This window comes from Neovison vison, chromosome 5 (genome assembly GCF_020171115.1).
Source record: "Neovison vison isolate M4711 chromosome 5, ASM_NN_V1, whole genome shotgun sequence".
Classification (NCBI taxonomy): domain Eukaryota; kingdom Metazoa; phylum Chordata; class Mammalia; order Carnivora; family Mustelidae; genus Neogale; species Neogale vison.
In genome coordinates this window covers 7,764,513-7,776,643 of record NC_058095.1, presented here as the reverse complement: position 1 = coordinate 7,776,643, position 12,131 = coordinate 7,764,513, and the positions used below count along the sequence as shown (strand labels likewise).

General features: G+C 50.8%; 1 protein-coding gene across 4 annotated transcripts in view; it reads right to left on the bottom strand.

Annotated features, from left to right (window-relative positions):
- Positions 1-12,131, bottom strand: part of SLC39A11 (solute carrier family 39 member 11) — a 321,461-nt gene that overhangs the window by 214,119 nt on the left and 95,211 nt on the right. For 3 of the 4 annotated variants that reach the window (XM_044247527.1, XM_044247531.1, XM_044247530.1), the window contains one exon: positions 6,897-7,038. In XM_044247527.1, coding sequence (XP_044103462.1) covers positions 6,897-7,038 — 142 coding nt within the window. The remainder of the gene's footprint in view (positions 1-6,896; positions 7,039-12,131) is intronic. The other variant, XM_044247529.1, reaches the window with a different exon arrangement.

The window sequence follows — 12,131 nt, the reverse complement described above, 5'->3', positions numbered from 1 at the left end:
TCCCATCCGGAAAACAAAACACACGGCATGAAGGGAGCCCAGGTTGCCGGCAGCCCCTTCCATCTCCGGGTAATAAAAGCCTGGCAGGAGTAGCCTAACGGGGGAGGAGGGGGGGCTGGCACTGCCCAAGCCACTTGTCTGCTCTGTTTCCCAAAAGATCATTAAAAACACATTTCCCAGTGTAATGGACTTATGAGCTGAAATGAATGTGTCAGAAGTCTTATAAATATGATAGAACCTGCTAGCCCAGCAAATGTTAAATTTTGCATAAGGAGACAGTATCCCTAACTCCTCAGTAGACACTTAATGAATATTTCAAACAAAGAGCCCCAGCAGCTGCTCCACAGGCTCCTGATGAATTAAATGGGGTTTTATTAGTGCTAGGATTAGCCTCCTCTTGTCCCCTCTCGTTTTCTCCCGTCTTCCTCACTGGTGCATGACACACGAGCCCCTCCAGACTAACAGGGATCCTGGAGACCGGTCAGGAGTGATCAGAGGCGGGGGCTGGTCAGCGCCCTGAGTTGAGAAGGGCCCCCCATCCCCCACCCCAGATTCCACGTCCTTCCAGCACCTCAGAATGTGACCTTACTTGGAAATAGAGATGGAACCGGAGATGTAATTAGTTAAGAGATGGTCACCCTGGCTTCGGGTGGGTCCTCAACCAACAACCTAAACCCAACAACCCATGTCTTTGCAGGAGAAAGAAGAGGGGGATCACACCCAGACACGCAGGGAACGAGGCCATGAGATGACAGCGGGTAGAAACCTAAGGGTTCAGCGACAAGCCAAGGAATGTCAGAGCCGCAGGAAGTCATCAGAGCCCAGGAAGGCCCCGCCCCGGAGGCTTTGGAGAGGGCGTGGCCCCACCGACTTCCGATCCCTGGATCTGAGACGGAGAGCGCACAGATGTCTGCGGTTTGCAGCCACCAGTCTGAGGGACGACATCATGGCAGCCGCAGCAGGTGAATCCTGCCAGGAGAGCATGTCTACACGTTCACGTGCGCATTCGTATTGATCTCCCCCAAAGACACCCAAGCCTATCATTGTCCCGCCCCCTTAAGTTCATTAAGCACAGATGGTGCACCTGCCAGCAGCTTCGGGCCATCAGACTTCGGATCACCCCAACTGACTTTCTTGGTGCTGACCCCGAGGGCATTTTCAGTTTCATTCAGCCCTGCTCCCTACCCCTTTCTCTGCTTCCCCAGCCCGTACAGCTATGAATTTAACAGACGAGGCAGAAATACAGTGAGAGGCTCTAAGAGGCAGAAGGAGACCAGGAGAACCCCATTCTCTTGCTGCGTGGTATTCCTGTAGGCTGATTACCAGCCAGAGGAAGATGACCTTTTCTAAAAAATTGTGAAGTGCTGCTACAGGCAGAGTTGTGTGCCTCTCCAATCCCTACGTTGAAGCCTTAACCCTTGTACCCCAGAATGTCACTGGATTTGGAGACAGGATCTTTCAAAAGTAGGCGGAAAGGAGGTCATCTGGCCCCTAATCCATCTGACTGGTAAGGAGAGGTAAGGACACTGCAGCACAGAGGGGAGACTGCGTGAGGTCCCAGAAAACAGCCACCTACAAAGCAAGGAGAGGGGCCTCCGAGGAAACCAATCCAGCTGCCACCTCAGACGTCCAGCCTCCGGAACGTGGGGTGGGGGGTAGGTTCTGCTGTTTAAGTCACCCAGTCTGTGGGCCTTCGTTATGGCAGCCTGAAGACGGCCGTAAGTCTGCCTCTAAGCCCAGGCCTTGTGAAAATGCACACAGCCCAAATGACTGCCCAGCTTAGGAAAAGGCACACAGACGAGAAAAGTGCTACTTGAGTGTTCAGTATTAGCTGACATATCATACTCTCCAGAAGCACAGGGATCCATAAGATGTATGCACCTAGGGATGTGTCCAGGAGGGGGGACATGCGAACGGTCATTTGCCCCACCCACGCAGAGTCCTGGCTCCTCAGTGTGACTTCCTCCTTCAACATCCTCAATGCCCAAGCGCTCCTGGTGATTCTTTTCATTGAACACTTTGCCTTTTGTCCTTCTGCAAAATATTTTCCTATTTCCCTGTATGAAGATGTGGCGTATTTTAATAGCCCCAGTGCTGTGGCCGTGGGTTCGCAGGTGTGGCTCATTCCCAACCTTTGAATGAAGAAACCCAGCTTGCCGGCCTTGGTCCAGAAGGAGGTGGCAGTGCCAGGACCTGCCTACCTTCCCGGCCCCAGACAACCCTCAATTAGGCCAGGAGAAGACCCGCAAGTGTCCCCTCACCAACCAGTTATGTGGGGGTGGGGAGTAGTGGGGACAGTCTAACTGCTAAAACCACATGCTAAGATACTAGATTTACATTAAAAACCGTGAAGTTGTTCTTTCATCTTTAGAGGTCTTACTGATCGAAAGTCAAAGTCACCAAGAAACTTCTCGGAATAAACCTAAACATGTGATTTTAGAGACCTGATTACAAAGAAACATTCAGAATTTCTCCTAGGAGCTATCTCTGACTCTTGACAGATTTCAGTTAACTAAATTTGACTCCACTGGGGACAGAAGGAGCATCTTCTTCAAGGAAGACTCAAAGTCAGAAGATACGGAAGAAGAAAGAAGTGGTTGTCACAGGAGCTTGGAAGCTGTTTAAGTAAGTCCTCTCTGCCTTGCTAGGATTAAGTTACTGCCAAGGAGTTTCAGTGCCAAAGAAATCTGGCAGCTGGGAGTGGAACACAAGTGGATGGGCTTACGGAGAGAACAGGCAGCTGTCTTGCAAGAGGGGATTTCTCCCTGCACAGTGCCTTCCCCAGGAACCCCCATATCTATCGAAAAAGAGAATCCTCCAAAGATCAACCAGCATGAAAATCTACCTCCTAGGTTCATTACCCAGACAGAGAAGCTATCTGCAGTTAAAATGCAAATGCACGAGCGGGAGTAAAACACTGTGGATTGTTGAATACCTCAGTGTTTAGCAGCTGTATCCAATCTTTTCCCAGAGGTGCCTAAGAGAGGATGTTTAACTGGGAAAACAGGGGAGAGCCCAAGGTTAAAAGGGGGACAGTAGGATACCTGGAGGAGAAAAGAGGGTGTCCTGAGGAAGGACAAAGGCATCGGAGAACAGCTGGATTCCATTCTGGTTCTGGACAGGCAAGCCCCCCGCGGTGCTAATCTGGGCATCAGGCATGTGGGAACCTTGAGTGAGAAGAGGCAAAGCCTCTCCCCCAAGCTCCGCTCTGTCACCACAGGAGGATATGACCCAGCAAGTCAGTGGCATAACCAAGAAGGAATTCGAGATGTTAGACTAAGATAACAGCAAACCCATGCTGCCAATGGGCTGGTGATGGCCGCCCACGCAGACCTAAAACCCACCCAACACTAGGTCTGTGCTGGTTTCATTTTGCAAAACGTGGCTTCTAATGGGCCAGTGTGTCTAGTGAAAATTATTCCTGCTGGACAAGTTCTCCTATTACAAAAGAACAGGACATTAAGGAAAAATCTATTTCTAACTAGAGATCCTTAAAGCTTATGCTCTCCTGACTCAAGTCCCTATTCACTTACCCCTCTGACAAGGTTTGGAAAGGTTTATGGAAAATAAACGGGTGCCACTTCGTAACGAAATAATTCCCCAAATTAAATCTACCACTTTCTCTACTGGAAAATGATGTTACTCCTGTTCCTTCCACAGATACACAGAATTATGATTCTCCATCCGCCAAGCTACTGGGTCAATGGACAACAAACAAACAAACAAACAAAAAAATCAACCTCATTCTTGAAGAAGAGTTTCAACATCCTCCCTCAGAACAAACAACAGATTGAAATGGGCAGTTAACAATGAGTAAGAGAATGGACTGATTCACTTTTTACTACCCTTCTTTAACCTAGAGGGGGTGCCAGTAAAAAAATAAAAATAAAAATCCAACTGGGCAGCTGAATGGGAAAAGCTGAGGGAAAACAAAAAACAAAAAACAAAAAATCCCCAAGATCTAGATGACCATCAGGGTCAAGGAGCCATTAGAAATGCGATGGATGGTATAAACCTTTGGCTTCTAAAAACACATTATTTTGCATAAAATGTCAAGAGATACATGAACCTTTTGGTTAGCATTCATGGACCCTAGATGGATAGAACTTCTGGCCTAATTTTTGGAACTTACTCAACTTTTCTGCCCACAGGGAGGTACCTATAAAAAGGCTCTCTGCCACATTCTTTATAAAAGCCTAAGATTGGAAACAACCTATAGCACCACCAAGAGAGGACAAAGTAAGTAAGTAAGATCATGGCCAGTAGCAAGAATGGGAAGGTCTTTTCACCGAAAAAACACAAGGGAAGAAACACTGGGCCAAGCATGACCGTAAAACCATATTATTTCTGAAAGGACACACAAAGGACTAGAAACGGCGTGTGTGCCTGAGATGGAAGCCTGGACCATAAAGGGCTCGAAATTGGGAGAAAATTTACTTTTCTATTTTGAATCCATGTGATTCCTTTTTTTTTTTTTTAAAGATTTTATTTATTTATTTGATAGAAAGAGATCACGGATAGGCAGAAAGGAAGGCAGAGAGAGAGGGAGAAGCAGACTCCCCGCCAAGCAGAGAGCCCGATGTGGGGCTCAATCCCAGGACCCTGAGACCATGACCCGAGCCGAAGGCAGAGGTTTAACCCACTGAGCCATCCAGGTGCCCCTGATTCCTTTTTTAATTAAAAGAAAACTAGTTGGCGAGAGATAAAGAAGTAGCCGAATCAAGAGACAGAGAGACTGATGGTTTTCAAAGAACTTCTGGTCTAGCAAAGTCCCCAAAGATCCCAGCCTTGATACCATAACACATTTGGCACCAAGACCGAAATAGGAAAGTATCTCCCGAACGCTGTCCCCAGCCGGGTGGGGCTGCTGCCGCCGCTCAGAGCAGTCAAACCTTCTCTCCCACAGTGTGGCTTTTCTGGCTTTTCCTCCTGCTGAAGCAATTATGAAACATTATAACAGCAGCGCCAATATTATTTTTTAAAGGCCGATGTTATTCACTAAATACCCATCAAATCAATCTCCTTGCTCCATTGACAGCCCGCTGCGGGGAAACCCAGAGAGCATAAATAATGCATCTTTGGGCTCCATTGCTGGCGGGTCAGCAAATGGCCCTTCTCCGCTCTGGAGCCTTCCATTGCCTGATGCCCACAGGTGTGTCCAGGTGAGCAGAAGAGCAACCTTCTGGAGATAGCTGGGCACCCTCAGGCTCGGCAAACCACCTCCGTGCTCTCAGGAGCACATCTGACAAGTTAGCAACGGCGAGGGAGGGCAGCCCGGTCACCTGCTCTGACTAGGTGTGTGTCCTCAGCAGAGGACAGGACATCTCCCTCCCACACAGCCCCCCACTTTCCCCCTCCACCCTGGGTTGCCAAGAAGATCCGAGAATCCCGGGAGGCGTTCCTGCAGGGCCAACTCCCTCTGGCCCTACGTTCTCCTGGCTGCACTGGACCAGGCTATCCACGGGATTGCTACTGTTTACCTTTTTTGACTAACAGGCTCTGAACCTCCCCGCTATAGCCTTGAAAATTAAAAAAAAAAAAAAAGAACAAAAAAAGAACTGGGGGGTTGGAATAAAATTTGGCCAACCTTTTCATCCAAGAGAAGGCTCAGAATCAGAACTTTTATAAAGGCTTCAGAGGGGTACACAGGAGCGCCAGCTAGTAAGGGCTGACAGAAGCCTTCTGCCTCTGTGTTCCCACAGTTTGGCATGACAAATAGCAAGCTTCCCTGAAGGACAGGGCTCCATCCTGGTCTCCGGATAGTTCCTGACTCCCCAGTAGAAGGGGAACAGCAGAAAACACCTACGTCGCTCTGATTCAAATATGAATGGCATGTGTGCTTGGGGGCGGGGGCAGAATGTTCGCACTAACCCTCCCATACGGGAGCCGATGTTAGATTCTGAGTCTGCACCTCCTGACTACGTCCCACCGGCGAAGTCGTAAGAGGCCGGGAGGATCAACCCAAGCGGGGAAGATATTCGAGGTCCGCAAGATGATTCATGCCGGACACAGTCGGAACACAGGTCGGCGAGAACCGGCATCACTGTGACTTCGGCGCACTGACTTCCCCTGAGGTCTAGAGATCGTCTTGGTCTACACGTGGCAAAAAGATCAAATTCAAATCCCAGCGTGGAAACACGAAAGGGCTCTCCTCCCGTGAACACTAACGCGAAGACAATGCCCGTACACCCGTCTGTCTCTCCCCGATTCATCAAGACAGAACCCTATGCAGGAGAGGAGCCACCCATTCCCGACATCTTTTCAGTGGTTTTAGCCCCAAGTCCGCGGTCCATGGAAGAAGTGGGGGGGGGGTGGCATACGTGCCACAGCCGTGGACTTCAGTAAATTCAAAGGGAAAGAAAGGCATCTACCTCTCCTCGTGCTAACTGGCTCTTCAATTAGCCAAATGCCCTGAACGAGCGTGTGATGGGACGAGCAGGGGAGGTCTTGCTCCGACGCTGGAAAACCACGTACCCTTCCCAGGGTACCCGCCACCCCTTGTCAGCGGGACACGGCCTGGCTGCCACCGTTTCCCAGCTGCGTCAAAAAGAGGAAAGTCGTGTGGATGGAAAGGAGCATTCGGGGTCTGTTAGACAGGGGCAGACGGAGGGACTAATGCCAGGTGCTGTCACCCAAATCAGCCCCGTCCCATCAGAGGGGGTCCCACTTGGCCTGGCTGGGAAGGCAAAGAGAAGGCCCTGTGAGCTCCTGCAGGTGGTCTGGAGAGCAACGGGGAAGGAAGACACGGGGCCAGTTACCGGTCCGGCCCTGTGCCACGGTAGGGTAAGTCGCATGTGTGGAAAGGACAGAACGCGGGCCCTTTCCCCTGTTCTTCCTCTGCCGCCACGCCTGAGCCTCGGCTGCCTGACCCAGCCCAGGGTCTGCAGGGAGCTTGCCTGAAAGGAGCCCAGCTCTACCTATCCGGATGGAAAGTTCACTCTCAGGGAAGAGCAGCCGGGGACCCTCAGTGTCAGACTTCTTCAGCGACGCGGGGGTGAAGTTCAGTGCCAGGGCCGTCGGGGGATCTTCTGCTGCACCCTGAAACAAGAAGCAGTGCCGTCACTGTAACACCCCACCACCTTCGCCCCCCAGACCCCGCCAGCTCAGAGCCGCCCGGGCAGCCGGCCAGTCTGTCCCAAAAGTGCTGGGGCTTCTCACAAGGAAGACGACGAGCTTTCTGGGTGTAGAGCTTCTGGGGTGACAAAAGCCCTGGGATCTGAGGACCGTTCGATGCTGATCCTAAAAATGGGAAGAACACATCCTGGGAAAGGAAGGGGGGCAGTCCACGCTGCATCACAGCAGGGCAAAGGCACAAGGAACTCGGCTCCAAAACCGTCCCAAGAAGGCTACATGGCAGGTTCTCTTGGACGGTGGCCTTGCTACATATAGGAACAAGGTCAAGGTTTTTAGGAACTGACCACCTTCACGGTTCTCATGAGATCCAAAGGAGACGCGATCCAAACAAAAGTACCTGAAAAGAAGGAAACAGTGCCCGTCGAGGGGACCCGTCGAGGGGACCCAACATATTCGGAGTGAAGTCCCGACGGACCTTAAGACAGCCATGTCACCTTTGTGCTTTGTCTGTCACTCCCTAATGTGACGGTCTCTACATTAATGAGGCAAAATCTTGATTTTGATCTCCATGTTTATGTAACTAAGACTTACAGACTGCCAACTTCGTGGCTCCTTGGTGAGCAAGACGAAGTCACAGCTTCTCGTGAAGCCTGCGTTCCAACAGGAACAGATAAATGAGACCATAATGGGACCGAGCTTCTCTTGGAAAGGCATCTGCGGAAGCCCCTCAGACTCTGCTAATGGGTCACAGAGGCACAGGATCCTGACGGGGTTGAGGAAGATGGATAAGCAGCCCTGAGAGGGCTTTTCCCAAACATGCTGATGCTGGTCACTGAGGGAAGGTGAGTAGAATCACCTTCACGGGCAAACAAAACAAAACAAACAAAAAAACAAAAGCAACCACCAAGATATTTTTTAAAATTCAGGCAAAAATAGTTTCAAAACAGAAGTTTCCATTTAAAATATGTGTCTCGGGCACCTGGGTGGCTCAGTGGGTTAAGCCTCTGCCATCGGCTCAGGTCATGATCTCAGGGTCCTGGGATCGAGCCCCGCATCAGGCTCTCTGCTCGGCGGGGAGCCTGCTTCCCACCCCTCGCCCCATTCTCTGCCTGCTTCTCTGCCTACTTGTGATCTGTCAAATAAATAAAGAAAATCTTAAAAAAAATAAAAATAAAAAATAAAATATGTGTCTCTAATATAGGAGAGGAGAAGACTGATGATCCAATCACTGAAATGCACCCAGGTATAAGCAACTACTAAAAGTCTCGGTTAAACTGCTTTCCGGAAGGAACCTCATCAACGTTTATACCTGGGTGTGTCTTACACAGACACACACACACACACACACACACACACACAGAGGCACACGTGTCTCCTTGTTTTCCAGTGTCCATGGGGATCAGGAGTCGAAAGAGAATCTAATAATTCAGATATTTAAGTTCATTATTTCTTTCCAATGACACGTTGAAAACAAAGACATAAGCCCTTCCTCCCACATCATCCCATTTGTCCAACACATCGACACTGTCCTGGTCATTTTATTGGGCGACATCGTCCATAAGGCATTTGAAATAAGGGTGGCGACACCTCACAGAACCGTGTTGTAAATGAGGGGAAAAAAAAAGAAAAGCCTCATGGCTCTGTCTGAGCTTCTCTCGTTCCGGTCCTCGGACCCCTTTACAGAGTTCCAGGGGCGGCAGGATGTCCCCTGCTCTGTCCCTGGGAGGAGCACCAAGAGAGGCGGCCTGTCACACCGTATCACAGTCAAGGCTGGCACTACAGATGGACGGAATCGTGGGGACAGAAGGGACTTTGAGAGGGCCAGTCTCTCCCCCTGGAGAAACCCCCTCTAGGCACCCCCGGGTGACAGCTGGTGTCTGCGCTGTGCCGTGGGCCACCGAGTCACGGCTCTGCGTTTGTGTGCTTTACTTGTTTCTAATTCTCTGCCGCGCGCTGACATCTGAGGAATTACTGCGGCAATAAAAGGCATGTTTCACCGCGAGAATGTGTCAGCTGATTTTCCTTCCTTTGTCTTCCCAGTGATTGATGCATCACTGGGGAAAGGATAGGGAAAGAGGACCACTTCCTTAACAGCAGAAACATCACACCATTTAGACGCCTGACGTTGCTTACTTGGCCCATTCAGCAAGGTGTGGCTTGGGGGGACCTGGTTTTGCCTGAGAACAGTGGTTTTCATCCTGGGTGATTCTGACGCCCAAGGGACACTGGTAATGGGCACTTTTTTGTGCAGGGAGCGGGGGAGAGGAATATTGGCTTCTAATGGGCAGAAGCTAGGGGAGCTGCTAAACATCCTAACTGCACAGGACTGCCCCCCCCCAACAAAATGATGCAGCCAGAGGTCACCAAGACAAGGCTGAGGGAGCACTGCTTTTGAATGATTTAAGATGGTCAGGGCCCCGAAGCTCCCCATGCTGTTGGTAACGCTAGAAACTCACAGGCCCTCTTTTTTACTGTGAAGGTCAGAATTTTGCCACTTTTTCTAGGAAGCCTGCCTCCCTTCATGGATCTGGCAAATTCTTAGGAAGCAACCACCAAGTCCCAGAACCATGCCAGGTTCTAGCAAAATGAGGTCAGCCAAGTCCTCGTGAATCTTGAGTTCTCCTTCCAGAGATAGACGATAAAGTAACAATAAATGGAAAACAGAGTGCCGGGAACTGATAAAGCAAGAAGATGTCACAGTTCCAACCAGTCAGCCCGGCCACGTGCCCAGGGTTCCGGCATCAGGAGAGGCCTTGTTCCCGCACCTGGCAGGTGCACTAGCTGGCAGGGAAATATTAAGGATGGAGCGCTCCCCTCCAGGGAAGATGCTGAAGGTGGCCTCTCCAGTGTTTGAGCAAAGTCCCTGGAAGTCAGGGAAGAAGCCACACTGATTTCTGAAGACCATGTTTCCGGCAAGGCCCAGCAAGGCAAATGTCCCCCGCCCAGCATCTCCTTTCTCCATTTTATGCCACCTCCAACTCACTTAGAAGCTATCCATCTAAAGAACCAAGATGCCCTTCAACGGACGAATGGATAAGGAAAGATGTGGTCCGTATACACTATGGAGTATGATGCCTCCATCAGAAAGGATGAATATCCAACTTTTGTAGCAACATGGACGGGACAGGAAGAGATTATGCTGAGTGAAATAAATCAAGCGGAGAGAGTCAATTATCATATGGTTTCACTTATTTGTGGAGCATAACAAATAGCATGGAGGACATGGGGAGATGGAGAGGAGAAGGGAGTTGAGGGAAATTGGAAGGGGAGGTGAACCATGAGAGCCTAAGGACTCTGAAAAACAACCTGAGGGTTTTGAAGGGGCAGGGGTTGGGAGGTTGGGGTACCAGGTGGTGGGTATTAGGGAGGGCACGGATTGCATGGAGCTCTGGGTGTGGTGCAAAAAAACAATGAATACTGTTATGCTGAAAAGAAATAAAAAATAAAAATTAAAAAAAAAAAACAATAAGAAGAAGCTGTCCATCTAAAAGCTAGACAAGGACCCAGCACATCTGCCCGGCTCACAGGGCGCACCCACAGAGTGAAGCCAAGGATTGCTTCCACACCCCATGCCTGGCAACACTCCCCACGCCTCTCGGAGTCCAGACACCGGCCAGCCTCCCAGCACTCCTTCCAGACTCCCTTCCGGGATTCTCCATGTCGCCCACCCTCTCCACTCAACCGTGGATGGGGACAACAGAAATAGAAAAGCGTCGAAATTTCAAGGAATGGCCCCCATGGCAGATGCCAGTGCTGCTTTGATGGCTCCATCTAATGCCCATGAACTTAGAGTCAGGAAGCTCCGCAGGGCTGACCCCACCTCTTGCTCCCTGGGGGCTGGGCTGCTCCCGGAGCACGCAGACTGCCCGTGGAGGGGGCGCTGCCTTGAACACAGCCTTGGCCTGTGCACCAGTGACCAAGAGCCTGGGGAGAAATTCCTTCTCTACATCCTCCTCTTGCTTTGCTGACGACCGCACAGCCCTCTCGACGGGTTATCACCGCCTTACATGTCTGGGGCTTTTCTGTTCTTCTGTACCTTCTGCAAAGCTTTTCCAGGCGTGCTCCCCACTCCATCCCTGCTGGCCCTGCGAGGACAGCAGGGCGAGGCCTTCCAGAGCAGACATCTGACTAACGCAAGCTGCTCCCGACTCCCCACCACAGCCCTGAGAGCCGGCTGGGCTGCCCGTCGGCCCGGGATGGGTCTGGCAGGTTCCCCTGGGCTCCTGGGTTGCTGGTCACCAAATGCCAAGGTACCAGATACACAGGCTCCTTCCCAAAGTACAAGTCTTGATTTTCTTCTGCACCACCCCCTCCCCCCCAAGTCCTCCTCCAGCCCTTCTCCCCCATCCCCGCCCACCCCTCCAAATCCAGTGTGGTCCCCAAAGCAGGGAGGGAGCTGCTGGGAGGCAACAGGCAACACCACCCAGGGCCACGGAACTTGAGATTGCGGTCTTCTTGCGACAGAATTATTATTAATTGTTATTATTATTAATGGCTCAGAGCAAGTGTCTGGTTCAGAACAAACACAGCCATTTCCACCCACTCTGGAAGGGCTGTGCAAAGGGGCAGGAGCTGGAGAATAATTAACAGTTTCCAGAAGCCAAAGAGAAGGAATGGAGAGGAAAGGAAAGAAGGAAGAAAGAAAATGGGGGTGGGAGGGCAGAGGAAAGCAGCACCCCAGGATGTCTTACATGAAAACAGAAGGGCTTCAGAAAATAATGCCGTTTATCTCCACTAAGAAATACAGTCCGGGGGCGCCTGGGTGGCTCAGTGGGTTAAGACTCTGCCTTCGACTCAGGTCATGATCTCAGGGTCCTGGGATCAAGCCGCACATCAGGCTCTCTGTTCGGCAGGGGGCCTGCTTCCTCCTCTCTCTCTCTCTCTGCCTGCCTCTCTGCCTATTTGTGATCTCTCTTTGTCAAATAAATAAAATCTTAAAAAAAAAGACAGTCCGGATGCCGCTCATCGGGGTTTGCTGTCCTGGGCACCAGGGGGAGAAGCACTGCCCAAGGAAGCTTCTAGAGCCCCAGAGAAATGAGTCCCACAAGGAAAAGCCT